The sequence below is a fragment of the Camelus dromedarius genome, chromosome 18 (genome assembly GCF_036321535.1).
Source record: "Camelus dromedarius isolate mCamDro1 chromosome 18, mCamDro1.pat, whole genome shotgun sequence".
Classification (NCBI taxonomy): domain Eukaryota; kingdom Metazoa; phylum Chordata; class Mammalia; order Artiodactyla; family Camelidae; genus Camelus; species Camelus dromedarius.
The window spans coordinates 8,991,934-9,005,959 of record NC_087453.1 but is presented as its reverse complement, the minus strand read 5'-3'; the positions used below and the strand labels follow the sequence as shown (position 1 = coordinate 9,005,959).

The window sequence follows — 14,026 nt, the reverse complement described above, 5'->3', positions numbered from 1 at the left end:
ACTTAACCTCTCCCTGTCTCAGTTTCCTTGTCTCATAAACGTAGACAGTAACACCTACTTCATAAGACTTTTGGAAGGATCTAAATTTAACAAGATAATGCATATGAAATGCTTAGAGCATTGTCTGGCATACAAATGTTAGATGATTGGGAGCAATTATTGTTAACTTGACCGTCCAAGGTACACAGTCCAACACACACTCAGTTCATGCTGGTTAAAAAATTACCGTAGAGCCTCAGAATGCCCATGTCTTATTCTAGTCAAGTAAGTTATGATGAGAACCAGGATGAAGCATGGAAGTAAATTAATAAGTAGTTTCAAGAATCCACTTAGATAAGATTTAAACTTTACGTAAAGCTGTATTTCGTTAAGACCAATATGTCTTTGGAGATGGCTGGGAACCAAAAGCAAGCAACTGGCTAGGCAGAACCTACCTAAACATTTGTTTTGCTCAGGGAGCAGCATTTACGGTCATAGGTAGGCCTGTCTCAGTCTTCCGCCCTTTCCCTGAGGAGTGGGGCCCCTGAGGGAGACGCAGGAACACCTTGTCTGTCCCTCCAGAGCTAGCCCATTGGGAGTGATTAGTGCAGGCCTGTCCCATGGTGGAGCACCTTTGGAGGAGCCAGATTGCCCTTAAATTAATCTCCGGACACTTCTGCAACGTCTCTTGGCATTACTAAAGCCGTCATTGATACCTTGTTAGTCCTCTCTCTCTGACGATGGAAACATGAATGTACAAAGCTTTATCGTTTCCCAGACATGTAGAAACTGGTGTCTCTGGCAACACACCCCTCCTCGGTCTCTGCCTAGCATTGTGTTGTTCGTGCCTTTGATGGCGAGGGGATGCTGCCTTTATAATGGGCGTTACCGGGTCTGTGTGAACGTCCACACACTTCAGCTTGAAAAACCAGTGGTTTCCATATAAGACTTAGTTTATTGCTATTAACAGGTGCTTGTACTGTTTGGCCGAGCAGTGAACATTTTCCCTCTTTCCTACCTTCTGAATTTCTTCCGTGATCATAAAATCACACCGAAGATGATGTTCATCATGTGGTTCAGTGGTAAGTCCAATCTTGAATGAATTGTTGGGGGAAATACCTGTTGTAAAGGGACACGCCTTGCAGAGAGATCGTGTGACTATCTGCTGGAGCCTTTGGAAACGAGTGTGCCTCAAACCCCCGATGATACAAGTGCCCATTTAAGGGCGTCTGCTGTAATCCAGGCCGCGGGCGAGGCCCTTGCCAGGCAGTAGCCCTCCCCACAGCACTGTGAGATGGGCCGTGCGTGTCTGTTCTGCAGATGGGGACGTTCAGGCCCATGGACAAAGGACGTACTTGGGAGCGAGTGGCCACGGGAGGCAGAGCCAGGATTTGCCCTCCTCCCCTCCCCTCTCCTTCCTGGACAGACAGCAGCCCTTTCTAGGCTGAAGTAACAAGGGGCTCAAAATTAAATGGTTAATGTTTAAACTTTTTTTGTACTGCAGATAGATTAGGATTTTTTTTTCATTCAGTCACTAAGTTCAGTTGCTGTTCAATCTCATATTCCTCCACTTTTTAAAGGATAGAGATGATTTCATAAATCTTTGGCTCCTAAAAAACTGGACCCATAGACATCTTTTTATATATACATATTTGAGGTATAGTTGGTTTACAGTGTTGCGGGACCCATAGACATCTTATTAAATTTATCCATAGACATGTCATAAATTTATTTTTCAGCAATACATCCAGTTCTTTGTGTTTTCTTATTTAAATATTATAATTAAAATATTTCCTCTGGGTTGAGATATAGAAACATGCTTTGTCAGCTGTTTTCTATCCAACAGCGTACCTGTACGTTTCTCACAGATCTCTCTCGTTTTTCAAAAGGCCTTGTTTAAAATATATACCTATATACATATGTGTGAGAGAGAGAGAGGTAGGTATGTAAGTATGTATAATGAGAGAAAGTTTTTTGCCAGTGAGGAAAAAAAATTGTAAAGTAATTGATCCAAGGTCTTGAAAATCTCAAAAAAATCTAAGAAATGTATCAGACATTTTACAAAGTTATGTGAGCTCTTCGGGGGTGGGGGGCATGGTAAGAGACCTCTGTGGGGAAGAGGGGCTGTTGTTCAGTGAGAGCTCTTGATTCCAGGTGTTCTCTGCCAGGCTGTCCCAGGCCTCTCTCCACTGATTCCCCCCATCTCTTCCCTGGTTCCTCAACCTGCCTCCACTGGCTCCTCCATCATCATTTCAATAGTTGAAGATTCTCTCCTTCCAGCAAAAACCCAGCTTCAACCAAAATCCCTACCCTACATCCCTTCCAGCTACTTCCCCATCTCTTCCCATCATGGCCAGACCTCTTGAGTGGGCTGTTCTTGTCCATTTTCCCCACTTCATCATCTGTTCACAGGGCTGGACTTGGCCTTGCCTGAGTCCCCAGCGACCTCCTGCAGCCATACCTGGTGGGCAGCGGTCAGCCCTCGTCCCCCGCATCTCCTTGGCTCTGGGCTCCTTCCTCCAACCCACCTGCCTTCTGACTAGAGAGATACCCTCTTCCTCTCTTTCCTTGGCCTCCTCCAGGCCATGCTCTGGTTTCCATCCTTCCCTTTTGGGGTCTTTTCAGGCTCCTGCCTGGCTCCCCCTCTTCCTTTACTGGCACCTCAAATGTTGGCTTCCTCAGGACTCAGCCCCAGACCCACTTCACCTCTCACAAGCTCACCTGTCCTGTGGCCTCAACTTCCATCTAGTTCCCACCCTCCCAAAGCTGTTTCCTCTAATCCAAACCTTTCCCCTGAGACCCAGACTCCTGTGTCTGAATCCTCCTTGGATGTCGTGGAGACATTGTGGGTTCACTGTCTAGGACTGAACTTACCTTCCTGCCCAACCTGCTTGCTTGCCAGCATCCCTCTTCCACAGAAGACAATCATGTGTATTATAGCAGGGGCGTGGCCAACTCTTACTAAGTGTTTGCTGAGTGCACATGCTGTTCTGTGCCAAGGCATTTCATCTTCGGGCCACCAGCAAGGCAGGCTGTTTCCACTTCCGCATGAGAGATTGAATTGAGTCACTCGCCCCAGCCTGGGAGGCCCCGGAGAAAACGGGGGCCAGGGGGCGAACCCAGTGTCAGAACCCAGGCTTCTGACCACTCCCCACCATGCGCAGACCACTGCACAGCATGGCCCCTAGGACCTGGGCATCCTCTGGACCCATCCCTCCCTGGTCACCCCACCTCCCACTTGCCCCTTGACCTGTTGCTATCACTCCTGAGTCTCTCTTAATTCCACTCCCTTCCCCTGTCCCCGCTGTGCCCTCATGTGGGGTCTAGGCTGCTGCCACAGTCACCCCCATCATGCTGTGATGTGTCTGCCTCCATGTCTGGGTCAGATCCTGTCACTTATGCTTTGCCTGCCCCCTGCTTCTTCGGGCCCTCCCCATCGCACAAATCCTTGTTTGGTGTCTCTCCTCCCTCTTGCTCTTGGAGCTCCTGTTCCCCTCTCTCTGGCACCAGACAAGTCGGGAAGATTTTCAGAGAGAACGTGCTGTTTCCCAGCTCAGCCCATGCCCCTCTGTCCAGCCAGCAGCCTCCCAGGGGACCAAAACGGGGAGTGTGGGAGAAGCCCTGATGCAGCTCCCTGTGCTGCTGGCCACCACCAGAGCAGCCCCCAGCCCGTCAGAGCTGCCAGGAGCTACCCAGGGGCCGTGTCTTCAGATACAACAGGAATTGGGCAAATCTCATTCTGTGCTGTTGCGGGTGAAGCTGTGTGACCCTGGGAGGACACCTCCTTGTCTCAGTCTCGGCCCCGCATCTGTTACTGTGGAGACTAACAGGACCGGCTCTGTGGGCCTCCCATGCAGAGCAGGTGAGATTGTGCCCACAGAGCACATAGCACAGGGCCAGGCACACACGGGGAGGGCTTGGTCTGCACCAGCTGTCGTGTTTCTAAAACGTGAGCCTTGGGCATGAGAAATCCTCACATGCACACACCTGGTGCTTCACAGCCTGGACAGGTCACCCCATCAGGTCTGCTCAGCGCGCTGTGAAGTGGGAACGAGGTGAGCTTCTGCTGGGCGCCCCACTCTGTGCCTGCTTTCCTTGTATCCCCGAGCCTCACAGGATGAGTTTGCATTCTCCAGGGGGGTCTGTTAGAATGTTGACCGGCCATGATGCCGGCCATGCCCAGATCCCCGAGAACCAAGTCAGCACCAGCGCTGCCTCCTCCCTCCTCCCTCGGTCTCCTCTGACTCCCTTCGCTGTGCCCCCCAGGGCTGCGGGGGGCCATCCCCTACGCCCTGAGCCTGCACCTGGACCTGGAGCCCATGGAGAAGCGGCAGCTCATCGGCACCACCACAATCATCATCGTGCTCTTCACCATCCTGCTGCTGGGCGGCAGCACCATGCCACTCATCCGCCTCATGGACATCGAGGATGCCAAGGCACGCCGCAGGAGCAAGAAGGACGTCAACCTCAGCAAGACCGAGAAGATGGTCAGTGCCGGTGGGCCAGGTGGAGGCAGGGTGTGGGTCCCCGCTCACAGTCAGGAAACGGGGAAATGAGATACCACTTGGGGATGCTCAGCTCCTGTGCTCACGCACCCACACACACACCAGTTCCCCAAACTGAGCGGGAGGTTGGATTCAAGTTCTGAAGCATCGCTCTTTGGTGCGGGTTGTGTGCCAGCCTCGTGAAGCCACTGAGGCCTTGGAGTGGGAACATGGACCCGTACCAGACCCTCCCAGGAAGGTTCCTCCCCTGCCAGTAACCATACCAGCCCATCAGGCCCAGGACTAGAAGGTTTCCAAATCACGTCATTCCCCGGCATCTGCGGAAGTCCTCCTGCAGGGGCCTGAGGAGGCTCTGAGAGCGGGCGGAGAGTGCACTCCATGGAGGACAGATGAGAGCGTGGTGTAGGACTGGAGGGGCCTGGGCCAGCCGCAGCAAGCCTGAGGCCCCTGCCCCCGCCCACCTCTGCCTCCTCCAAGCCCTGGGTCAGCTGTGGTCGTGCCTTCCCTGCCCCACGTTCGCCCTCGGGCCCCGTGTGCTGAGCCAGGCTCTCCGCCCTGGCCTCCCATCCTGCCTTCCCGCACTGCACACTTTTCCCGAAATGCATCTTTTTCTGGTTCCCTTAGTCAAGGCCATCAGTACCTTTAACCAGTCATGGAAGGCATAGAAATCCTCAACCAGAAAATGGGGAAAGGGGATGTGGCCCTCTTCCCACACTGGAACGTCCAGGTCTGGATCTTGGCCTCCAGTCTCTGCCGGGGCCTCTCAGGCCCGGGTTGTGCCGCTGCCGGGGAGCCTTCACATGACCTCAGACTGGGCTGCTCACAGAACTTTCCTCACTCTCAGTAGCCCTGCTCCTCCCACCCCCATCCACCAGCTTTGTTTTCAACAAAAGCTCGAGTCAAGGTTCTCAGACCTTTTAGTGGGTGTCAGAATCAGTGGAGCGCTGGGGCCTCACAGGTCTGGGTGGAGCTCGAAGAATCTGCATTTCTAACCAGAGCTGCTGCTGCTGATCCTGCAGCCCTCCTGTGGCAAAGCCCTGCTCTGGGAGAACCAGGAGGTTTGCTTGGAGAGGGAACAGCTGCCTTTTAGGGAATGTTTTCTGTGGTGCTTGCGTGCTTCCTTGGACTGGCTCATGTCGCCCTGATAAGTTCAGGAAGGTGGTCTCATTTTCCATTTTGCAGATGAGCACACTGAGGCACAGAGAGATCAAATCACAGAGCTGAGGTCACACAGACTTAACCACCACACTCTTGTAGCGTCCTCCAGGTGGGGTTCCTAGACCAGTAGCCATCTTTGGGAACTTGTTAGAAATGCAGATTCCTGGGCCCCATCCCAGGCGTGCTGAATAGGGAATTGTAGGTGGGCCTGATGGGCCCAGCATTTTATGTCACAAATTCCAGGTGATTCTGATTCAGACTAGACTTTGAGAACCACTGCTCCACAGCTGGGAAATGCCCTCCCCAGCCCTCACCCCTCCTACACCTACTCGGGTGGGGGGCGCAAAACCCACCCCTGCAGCGGGTGGGTAGTCCTTCCTCTCCAGATCCTGCCAGGATTGTTCTCTCCCCCCACATCCACTTGACCAGCAAATTCACCCAGAATGGGCCACCGCAGGCAGAAAAATAGCAAAAGCTGCCCTTGTTCAGCTCAGCCTAGAATAGTTCCCAGTCCTGGCCGCACACAAGAGCCACCTGGAGCGCTCACAGCCGCAGCTTCTGCCCAGAACTTCTGACTTACTCACAATTCTGATTTTCCTGCATATCCATCATGTTCTTACACACCTTCCTGCCTCCCTTTGGGCTCCCAGGAAGCCCCCTGCTGCTGCAGTTTGGGTTGGGGACACTCGTGGCTGAGGTGAAGGGCTGTGAGGTGGGCTGGGTGGCATGGGGGCTTTCAGAAAGGTGTCAGCTGAGGATCCCTCGGCTGCCTTCCCTCCCCCCGCAGGGCAACACCATCGAGTCGGAGCACCTGTCCGAACTCACGGAGGAGGAGTACGAAGCCCACTACATCAAGCGGCAGGACCTGAAAGGCTTCCTGTGGCTGGACGCCAAGTACCTGAACCCCTTCTTCACGCGGAGGCTGACCCAGGAGGTGGGACATGGGCCAGGGGTCCCTTGCCTTCCTCCCTCAGGACCTGCAGTGGCCTAGAGCCGGGTGGGCAGGGAAGGGCCACGTGCCATGTTGGGTGGGGGCCCAGCCAGGCCGCCTCTTCCCACTCAGCCTTCTCTCCTTCCCCAGCCCAAGGGCTGGATATGCTTGTGGAAGTCAGCATCTGCTGTTTTTCCTTTGCTGCCATATTTAGTGCTAGTTTAATAATAGACTTGTTCACGCAGTTTGGTTTTCCTGGATGATAGACTTGGGACATTGATCAGCTACCAAATCTGAGCTGAGGAATTTCAGTCATGCCAGGGCCCTCAGGCAGTGGCTCAGGGCTCAAGGCTCAGGCCGGGCACCACTGGCCTCTGGGTGACAGTGACACACTCTCACAGGAGCCAGCTTGGGTCTGCTTTGCTAAAACCGGCATCCTGCCTCATGCAGGGTTGGGGTGGGGTTCTCACAGCCGCTGCCCCCCTCTTTGGTGCTGAGCCCCATTTTCCCTCCTTCCCAGTCACGATCACTGTCAGCATGTGAGTTCGTACTGCGTGCCCGGCGCTGTGCCACATGTTTTCTGTGATCGCTTCCTTTCATTCTCCCAACAACCCGTGCAGTAGACGCAGCTGTCACCTCACTTGACAGCCAGGGAGACTGAGGCCTGGAGGGTGATGTAACCCTCTGAGGTCACATAAAACGATAACGTAGCAAAGCTGGGAGCAGAGCCCAAATGTGTCTGATTCTGCCATGTTTTTTAACATCATGCCATCCTGCCTCCTGCTCCTTGTTTCTGAGTGACACTGCCCTTTATCCCCCCCTACTACACACACACAAAAAGAAAAACCCCAACTTGTACTCGGTCACTAGGAATTTTGAAATTGCGTGTGGCCTTGCACCCTGTCCCCCTTCTCCCCTGACAAGGTACAGAACGGCTCTCCCTCCCTCCCTGACCCAGACCCTGACCCTGACCCTGACCACTGACAAGGGCTTGGTGTGTCTCCTGCCCCAGGACCTCCACCATGGGCGCATCCAGATGAAAACCCTCACCAACAAGTGGTACGAGGAGGTACGCCAGGGCCCCTCAGGCTCCGAGGACGACGAGCAGGAGCTGCTGTGACCAAGCAGGACGCCGTGGCTTCTGGGCAGGTGGGGCCGCAGCACTGCCGTCCGGCCTCCCCATGGCTCCCAGGACAGACACCCAGCCAGGGCCCCTGAGGAGGGTGCATCTGGCAGCTCTTCAGGGGGAATGGAAGCAGGTGAAGCCAAGACTGGCCGTCTTAACCCAGGATTTCCTAGGCCTTTGGAGCCATCTGGCTGCTCCCGAAGTGTCCTCTCCCCACTCCTCACTGAGCCAGACCTCTGCTCTCAGGGTGGCTTCCCCGCCTGCAGATTGGAGGGACCACCTGTGCAGGTAAATGTTTCCTTCTGCTTCTGCAGCTGAGGGGACAGTCTGTCCAGCCAGGGTGCCTGCAAGGAGGAATCTTGCTCTGGGCCCGCCGTGCAGGGGCCCTGCGGAGCGCCGGTGTGCAGTGTCTGCCATTCCGGCCACTGCCTTCATCACAGGAGCCCTTCCCTGCTGGATGGGGGGCGGTACCATCAGGGTGAGGAACCAGCCGCTGTTTCCCTGTGTTCATCAAGGTGCCCCTGGCCTCAGCAGCAGCAGTTCTCATCTAAGTGGCAGGCGCGGGAATGTTGAGAGCCTCACACTCCCCTTTACAATGTTGCTTACACTCTCTGAGAAAGAAAAACTGAGTGACCTTTTTCTTCTTTACCTCTGATTGGTACCTCACAGGCTGTCTTCCTGGGTGGCAGGCAGCCACTGCCCTTCTCTGGGAATATTGTGAATGTTTACACTGGCACCCAGCAGAGCAGAGGGCACAGGCCCCTCTCTAGAGCCCTGTTGGAAGCTGCATCCCTGGGTTTGGGGGGCTAAGCGAGCCTATCCTGTGGGGTCAGAGCGCCCTCTAGAGGGAAAATCTGGAGGTACAGGATTTATGCTGGCCAGCTGCTGCTGTCTTGAATTCAGTTTAAATTCATGCACTTTTACAAAGGAGTGAGAGCCTAGCAGTCACCTCCCTGACCTTACTTGATGGCCCTTGCTTGCTCAGAGGCCCCTTTTCCCGGACTTCGTGGGATCTGCCCACCATTTATCTGCTGCACCTTCACTGCTCATCAGCATTTTTTTCCCTCTCCCAGTTCTCCACCATCTTGGGTCCTATTTGTCCCCTGTGCCAGGGTCTCAGCTCACCAAAGCACCTGAGCAGGTGCCAGAGCAGCAGTGCCCCCTGGTCCTCCCATGCCACTCGTCCCCGTGACTCCAGCGAGTCAGATGCCTCTGAGTCTCACCTGCAATCTCCAAGCAGCCACTGCTACCCTAGGGCTTGCTCACAGAGGGCTTGCACACACTCTCCATGCAAACACACACCCTGCCCCGGTCCCGTGGTCCTGGCCCTGGGCCATCTCAAGGTCATGTCCAGATGAAATGAGAGTACCAGCTCCCGCATCCGCCTCTCACCAGCCCTGTAACAAGGCTCCTGCTCGCTTGCCTTTGCTCATCACTGGCAGTTCCCACATGCGCCTCAGCGTCCCAGCTGGAGCCTTGGGACTCAGCACCCTCTGGGGTGGTTTAATTCATCATGTTCATGTCCTTGGTTCTCTGTTGGGGACACAAGGGGCCAGCTTGGGCTGGCAGCAAGCATTTCCATTTCTTCTGCCTCAGGCAGCGTGACTCTGGATGTCAGGAAGGACTGACCCCAGGACCCTCCAGGACCCATGCGCCCAGCGCAGGAGGCCAGGCCCCTGCCCTAACCCCTTCCCTTTCCCCAGAAGTGTAAGTGTAAAGCCAGTCAGGCAGGAAGCACAGTTTCTTTTTCATGCATGAAAAGTAAATTTGTACTTGATAGTGGTAAAATATGATCATTTTTCTTTTTGTAATCTCCTATCTTAACCCTATAATTTGAGCCAACAGGATTATTTTACTTCACCTGATATCCCCACTGGAAGATGAATGCCGTCCATAATTCTGGTCTCCATCATTTCCTGTTTCTTTTTAGTGGAAAAGTAAGAGAAGAGGTCAAAGAGAGGGGACCTTTGTCCAGACATGGGCAGGGAGGTGGGAGGCAGGGATCAGAGACCAGATTGTTCTCTCATTCCCCAACTCATAAGTAACTTACTTTCCCCCTGAAATTCAGAGTCTCATCATTGAGGTATAAGTTGCACTGTCAATTCAATAGCATGCCCGGAAAAAAAAAATTGTGAGTTCATAGATTAACGAAGACAGGATCTTCTTGGTTCAAATTGCCCTTTGTCACCAGGTCCCACCTGGCTTCCCACTCTTAGCTGAGGCTTGAAAATGACACTAAGTAGAGAAGCATGTAGGGGACTTGGTGGAAGGTCCCGAAGTCTTGGCTGTGGAGGTGGTGTGGGGAGAACCAGCCCTGGCCTGGATCTCTTGTGAGCCTCTTCTGCCCCCTGCTGGCCAAGTGAGGGTTTAGCAGCCTGGGAGGGCATTTCCCCCTGGGGACGGGGTGGGGGAGTAACTCATGTTCCTCAGCAGTATGTCTGTTCAGCTTTGTAACGGGCAAAAGCCCATCGAGAAATATGTTTCTGGTGGACTTTTGCAGATGTCTTTGCCTGAGAATCAAACTACTGCTACCTTCAGCATTCCTAAATAATTCTATTGTTTGGGGCAATAAATGCCTAGAAGATAAAAAAATATATATCCAGCATAACTATAACTTCCCACATACTTATTTCCTTTTAGATCTAGGCCTTAGGACAGGAGAACCACAGCACGTAGAGAAGGTTATACTTTAGAGGGAGGTGAAGGCTAAGCCAGTGACTGCCTTTGGGAAAGCTGGCAGGTTAGCCAGTGAACTCTGAAGACATGCTGTCTTGGGGAGCTGGGGAGTCATGTAGCAGTAAGCCTCACACCCCAAGGCTCCCCTGGCAGCCCCTCCACAGTAGGCCCTAGGATTTTGAACTTCTTGGAATAAATCACATGCTTTCTGCCGCCCTGTGGTGGCAGGACTCCTGGAATCGATTGTACCCTGAGGCTTGGGGTGTGAGGGCTTACAGGGAGAGGAGCCAGCTTCTCCCAGTTCCCCAGAGATCAAGTTTGGGCTTGGTGGAAGGTGGCTCAGGTCCATAGCCTGGTGCTCACTCAGCCCAGGGGCTGACCGAAGGCAGCCTGCCCTCCCCAAGGCCAGCCATCTCTGTTCACAGTAGGAATACTGGCTGGGCCCTGGCTGACGTGAGGCCAAGGGCCAGGGCCTGGCCCAGAGTGTTAGCAGCCCCTGGACTCCAAATCAGCCTCGGGAGGCCCTGATTTGCCTGTAGATTCCTTTGTGAGCAATGAGAAGTAGAAAGATTGGTGAGTGGGGAGCCTTCTTAAAGCCCATGTCAGAGGTGCCATCAGCAAGACTTGGCCTCATGAGGCCTCAGGTCCACACATTTGGCAGAGTCCTCAGCGGGGTAGCCACAGCCAGGATCCCCCTTCTGCTCTGGTGGGGAGAGGGAGGGAGGGGCAGGATGGTGGCCGGCTTCTGCTCAGGGTGCAGGTGTGGCTTAGGGTAGGTCTGGTCTTAGAACTGATCTGGTTCTAGTGTGAGAAGGGATCTCTCAACAGCAATGATCTGCCATGGATTAGGACTTTAAATTAAAAAAAATAAATAAATAAAGATCCTCTGCCACTTCCCCATTCCCTCCAGAATGCAGGCGTGTGTTTCTCCTACTGCATAGTGGATAGGAAACCAAATCTGAAATGCTATTGTTACAGCAGCCAGGATCATGAAGAGGTTGTTCTAACAGGAGCCCAGTCTCCAAAGCCCCAGGCAATATGTTTTCAATGAAAACACCACGGTCAAGAAGGCTTAGAATAAGCAGCCCCTTCCTTCCCTGTAGTCTCCTGCCACCTTTCAGGACGGAGTTTGATATCCAGGGACTTCCACTGTCTCTGGCCATGTTATGAAAGGAAGGCTTTTAATTTCCCCCGGCCCACCCCACTTTTTCACGCTTTCCCACCCCAGCCGACACAGTCTCTAATCCCAGAGGGAAAAACATCCGTGGCCTTCCCTACCCAGGAGCTGGTCTTCTCCCAGCTGCTCTGCGTGAGTGTCCTGACCTCAGGACGCGGGAGCTCAGTACCTGTGAGCGCAGCTGCGGGACCCTGAGGCCGAGTGACTGGACGGGGAGTGTGCAGTTTGGTGGTCAGAAGAGAAAGGTCACCTGTCAGCACTGTGGGCCACTGTCCAAGGAGCCTGTCAGCCACGCGGAAGAGCTGCATCGGCGCGTTCCTGGTGCCCAGCTCTCGGATCCCGGCCCTGCTCTGAGGAGCCGCCCAGGCACAGGCCAGGGAAGGCTCCTTGCTCGCCGGGCCACTGCGAGGTTCATGGCTACCAAAGGCTTTAATGCTTTCTCCAATACAGCTCCTGCAAAGCTTGATTTGTTCCCAAGGTTACTCAGAACCTTGTTGTTTTGAGTAATTTTCTTTGTAAACATGAAGGCTTTTGCAAGCATTGCTTTCTGACTTAAGGACCATTGGGAAGGTCAGGCTTGTTCTCTTGTCCTCCCCAAGTAAGCGGTGAGAGGCGTTTGTTAGGTCCTGGTTCCTGAGAAATGATTTGCTGCTCTTCCTGGGGGGCTTCGGGTTGGGAGAGGAAGGTGGGGCAGAGGTGGAGGGACCTGTAGCTGCTAGGCCGGAGCCTCTGCCCTGTCCGACAGGTCCCTTTCAAGAATTCAACAATGGTTGGAAAACAGTAATGTCACTGGATACTTATTTAGAAATAAAAATGAATGCTGCTGAATCAGAGCCAGTTTCTGTGTTTGTGTTCTGTGGCTTTGCAAACGCATGGGCCACAAACCCCTAGACTTGGCTGTCACCGCCTGCCCGTCTCCTCTGGCCGGATGCCCGGCAAAACGCAGTGGTCAGGAGGCAGGAGCATGGGCTTTGGGGCGCGATTCCTGCCTCTCTGTCCCTGTTGGGCTGTACCCCGTAGACCTGCAAGCCTTGTAGCTGCCCAGCCTTGAGACTGAAGAAAGAGCGCAGAGACAGCAACAGAGACCTCAGTGGCGGTGGTGGTGGTGGGGTCTTACACAAAGGGCCCCAGAGCGACACCCCTCCGCGTGCAGCAAACACCACAAAGCGGCAGTCTTCGCTACTCCCAGGAGAAGGCTACTACCTATGGGGGGGATTGACATCAGCTGGGCTCATCAGTTACCAGGGACTATTAAGCCCTATGATTAAGAAGATTGGATAGTCATGTGAGTGAAGCAGGGCCTGGTGGAGCGGGTGGGGGGGGCGGGTACAGAGCAAAAGAGCAGCCATCTTGAATAGCCTAAGCATACAGTCCCTTAGTGAGGAGGACCTGAGACCAAACAGGGGGGCTCAGCTCAGGCCCAGCCTCCAGCCAGACCACGGCTGCTTTTTCTCACAGGTGCGGGGGACCCACCTTCCCCAGGGCTCACTGGCCAGCCACTCTCCTGCCGCTTGGGATCGCAGACCAGCCCCTGGTGGGCCTTTGCCTGACTGAAACCAGGCTCTGAACCCGCCCAGCCGCGGGAGCCTCTGATGGGAGGTGGTGGCACTATCTGTGTGAAGTCTTCAGCCTCTGTACCCTCTTGTGCTTCCAAAAGGCATCCGAAGCTGCTTACAGTAACAGGTATAAGCAAAAAATACACATGATATAAAGCAAAACCAGGTGGGAGATCCCGTCCTGATCCCAGGCTACTTCCCACAGGAAGGTCAGAACTGGACCTCCTGCATCCCCCACCCCAGCCAAAGGAGGAAGGGGCGGCACGGGGAGAAAGTCACACCCTGGACCCTTCCTATACCTGGCTGCAAACCGCACACCCCCCAAAAAATGCCTCCTGGCATCAGGAAGAGAACCAGGTTGGGGAGCAGGACTAGTGGGAGGCACACGTGGCTCTCAGCTCCCTTCCCCCTCTGACAGGACCTGGGGTCAGAAAAGGATGTCTCCACCATAGTGAAACCGAGCCAGTGTGATGACAGGTGGCACTGCAGTGATGGGGCCTCTGGCTGATACAAAGCAGACTCTTCCCAGGCCGCATGGGAGGCTGGGAAATGGAGCAGAGTGTCAGCCTGGACAAAATGGAGCCCTGGTAGTAAAGCAGAGCAGAGCCCGAGTGGCACCTGCCGCTGGGGGAGCTGGGTATTTTCAGTCACATCTCAACCTACTCAATTCCTAGAAAAAGCACTCTGGATAAAGAGGAGCAAGCCAAGGAGGAAGTATATTCCTTAGAAGCCAGAAAGCTGCAGGGGGGGGTCACACAAAGTTGAAGGCCCCATGGCCCCCACTTGGTCCCCAGGGGAGCAGAGGGACGATGAGGCCATTTCTGGTCAACTCCTCTCCTCTTCTCCCCTGATAATATCAAAGAACAGGCCTGTGACTCAGTTCCGGCAGGAGAATGAAGCAACATCTTGGGGAATTTC

General features: G+C 54.1%; 1 protein-coding gene across 6 annotated transcripts in view; it reads left to right on the top strand.

Moving 5' to 3' along the window:
* SLC9A8 (solute carrier family 9 member A8) overlaps nucleotides 1-12,385 on the top strand; it is a 63,793-nt gene extending 51,408 nt beyond the window's left edge. For 3 of the 6 annotated variants that reach the window (XM_064496990.1, XM_064496991.1, XM_031433633.2), the window contains 4 exons: nucleotides 950-1,061; nucleotides 3,981-4,466; nucleotides 6,430-6,576; nucleotides 7,586-12,385. In XM_064496990.1, coding sequence (XP_064353060.1) covers nucleotides 950-1,061; nucleotides 3,981-4,466; nucleotides 6,430-6,576; nucleotides 7,586-7,791 — 951 coding nt within the window. In that variant the 3' untranslated portion in view covers nucleotides 7,792-12,385. The remainder of the gene's footprint in view (nucleotides 1-949; nucleotides 1,062-3,980; nucleotides 4,467-6,429; nucleotides 6,577-7,585) is intronic. The other 3 variants (XR_010385022.1, XM_064496992.1, XM_010978653.3) reach the window with 3 other exon arrangements.
* The last annotated feature ends 1,641 nt before the right edge of the window (nucleotides 12,386-14,026 follow it).